The 2,497-nt window shown below is 45.3% G+C and overlaps 1 protein-coding gene across 1 annotated transcript in view; it reads right to left on the bottom strand.

The window, feature by feature from the left end:
• Nucleotides 1-2,111, bottom strand: part of LOC102767137 (semaphorin-4F-like) — a 31,022-nt gene extending 28,911 nt beyond the window's left edge. The window contains 3 exon segments of the mRNA XM_015559266.1: nt 876-987; nt 1,218-1,277; nt 1,884-2,111. Coding sequence (XP_015414752.1) covers nt 876-987; nt 1,218-1,277; nt 1,884-2,111 — 400 coding nt within the window.
• Nucleotides 2,112-2,497: the final 386 nt, after the last annotated feature.

The following is a 2,497-nucleotide window of genomic DNA, read 5'->3' as shown; positions in this document are numbered from 1 at the left end:
AAGGATTTTTGATTCTTTCAACTCATCCTCGGGCCTTGTCACAAAGGTGTGCTACCAGAGGACCAATGATTGACTACTGGATAACTGATGGTAAAAGATGAGGATTCAAAAACATCAAGACCCTTCCTGAGATATCACAGTCCCAGGGACTTTTGTTGCCAGGACCAGCCTAGATGTGACTAAGGGTAAATATGTCCCAAGCCTGCCAGGGTGTGAGGGTGGAAATGCCAGGGCTTCAGTGGCAATGAACAGGACCTGGAAGAAAACATGGCTGACAGAGCAGCCACCTTGAAGGCAAGATCGAACCAGAGCATGGTGCCAGATGATGCTAATTAGTGGGCAGTGACCTCAGGAGCCCATGAGAGGAGAGGGTCACAGCCCACATACAGTGAAGTTGGCAGTTAAATATGGGAGAAGGTGGTGAGAGTTACATGCCATGGGAGGAAGAAACAGGCATGGAAAGTGCTGATTAAGAAATGGACCCAGGCTCCTGGACGAGCATACATAGGACAGGGGAAACGTGAGTTACTAGCTCTGAAGTTTCTCCTGGATTTCTCCTCTCCCCAGCTCAGCTAGCATCCCTAACTTCCTTCACTGTCCCACTACATCTCCCTTTAGACTTTGTATAACTTAACTTCTACAGACAACCTCCCTCCCCACCCTTTCCTACCTCTTCCAGTGGCAAAGGCTCCACCATGTGAGGACATCCCTCACACCCAATGCTTATCATGCACATCGGTTCCCTTAAGCATGACCCCCATCATGGTCACTCACAGATGACCCTTCCCATCCTCCCACCCCTGTCACTCACAATAAACCCGCACATTGGGTCAAAAGCGAAGGTGCCACAAGTGAGGAGGGTCCCTACATCCCACCACTGTCACTCACAATAACCCCGCACTTTGGATGAAAAGCGAAGGTGCCACAAATGAGGAGATGAGAGGCACTGCCAATGGCGAGAATCTGGACAAAATTGTGACATTCGTCCTGGGGGTCAGAGATGGTTAGAGAGAATCAGAAGCAGCAGGTACAAGGAAAGGTAAGGTAGTGTCAGGCCAGTTAGATGCAGCTCTGGGGTCAGTAATGATGGGTAATGATATGGTGTTAGAGTTCCTGCCTGGGCCCATTGGGATGGCAGCACTGCAGGGGACTGACAGAGTCAGGGCTGGGCCAACATTTCAATTGACACTCAGGACAGGGCCCAGATTTACACCTACCTCCTTCTTGCCTTTCTTCTTACAGTTTTGTCTGTGGGCCTCAGGCACCATCCAGTCAATCTGAGAAAGGAGGAATGACCATTTCCCCCTGATTCTCCCCGAAGTCCTCCCGAATCAGGGTAGATAACACAGTTCCACAACCTCCATCAATTTGGGAACTGCAGAGACATCCCTCACCCCCAGAGCACTATTTTTAAAACTGGAGGTCCCCAGCTATTAAAGAGTAATAAAATCAATTGTGAAATCATAGCCAACATTACTTTTAACAAAATATATCTGAAGGTATCTCATATAGGAAAGTAGATATTGGTTCAAGTACACACTTTGTGTACAGAGTCAAAATATACCATATATTTCTTATGAAGGGGCTGATCAAAAAAGTTTGAAAGCTATTGTCCTAGATTAATGTGATTCAAATTATTTCTCTGCCCACTATCACCTAAAATATGGTACCTGTGGCCTCCTCCGCTCATCATGAACCTGCCTCATACCCTCCTCCATCACCATGACCCCCCAAACACTCTCAGCTGGGATAATGTACTTGATGGCCTCCCCTATTCATTTTCACTAACATTTCACCTCCTACCACAACACCCCTTCCTGACCTCCCATAAAACCATAGATCTAGTCACATGCTCTGTGGTATTCCCCACTCTCATCTCTCACCCTTCGAGGTCTCTCCCCTGAGAAGGGCAGAGATAAAGCAAAGATGGTGTCCCGGGCGCCGACATAAAGTGTATGGGAATCAGGATCCACAAGAAGAACAGAGTAATTGTATGTCTGAGGGACACTGAACCGGGTAAGATAAGTATCAGCCTCTAGCAGAAAGAGAGGGAAGAGTGATATCAGCCATCGCTTCAGAAGGGTTAGGTCCACAAAGCCAGAAGAGACCATTTTTGTTTTCTTCCATTTATTTATCAGCCATCAGGGGAAAAAGACAGAGCCTGAAAGGCCATGTAACTTTCCCGGAGATAGATAACTGATGAGGCCAGAATATTTAGCACATAATGCACTGAAGTATGCTTTTTCTATAAAAATGGAACACTTTATTAAAATAACAACATAAATATAAGTCTGTAAAACCTATTAATAGCAACATGACACACAATTTGAAAATATCTATAAAAGCTTCAGGTACTCTCCTCTCTAAATTTCCCTTTTTAAAAAAAAATAACAAAAAAACACTACTTAATAATAACTTCCTTTTGCTTAGAAGGGTAATGCTACATTCTTTTCACTAACACATTAGGAGACTACCTCTTCTCTCTCCCACAACCTTT

This window comes from Myotis davidii, unplaced genomic scaffold (genome assembly GCF_000327345.1).
Source record: "Myotis davidii unplaced genomic scaffold, ASM32734v1 scaffold210, whole genome shotgun sequence".
NCBI lineage: Eukaryota > Metazoa > Chordata > Mammalia > Chiroptera > Vespertilionidae > Myotis > Myotis davidii.
This window is presented reverse-complemented; position numbering and strand designations above follow the sequence as displayed.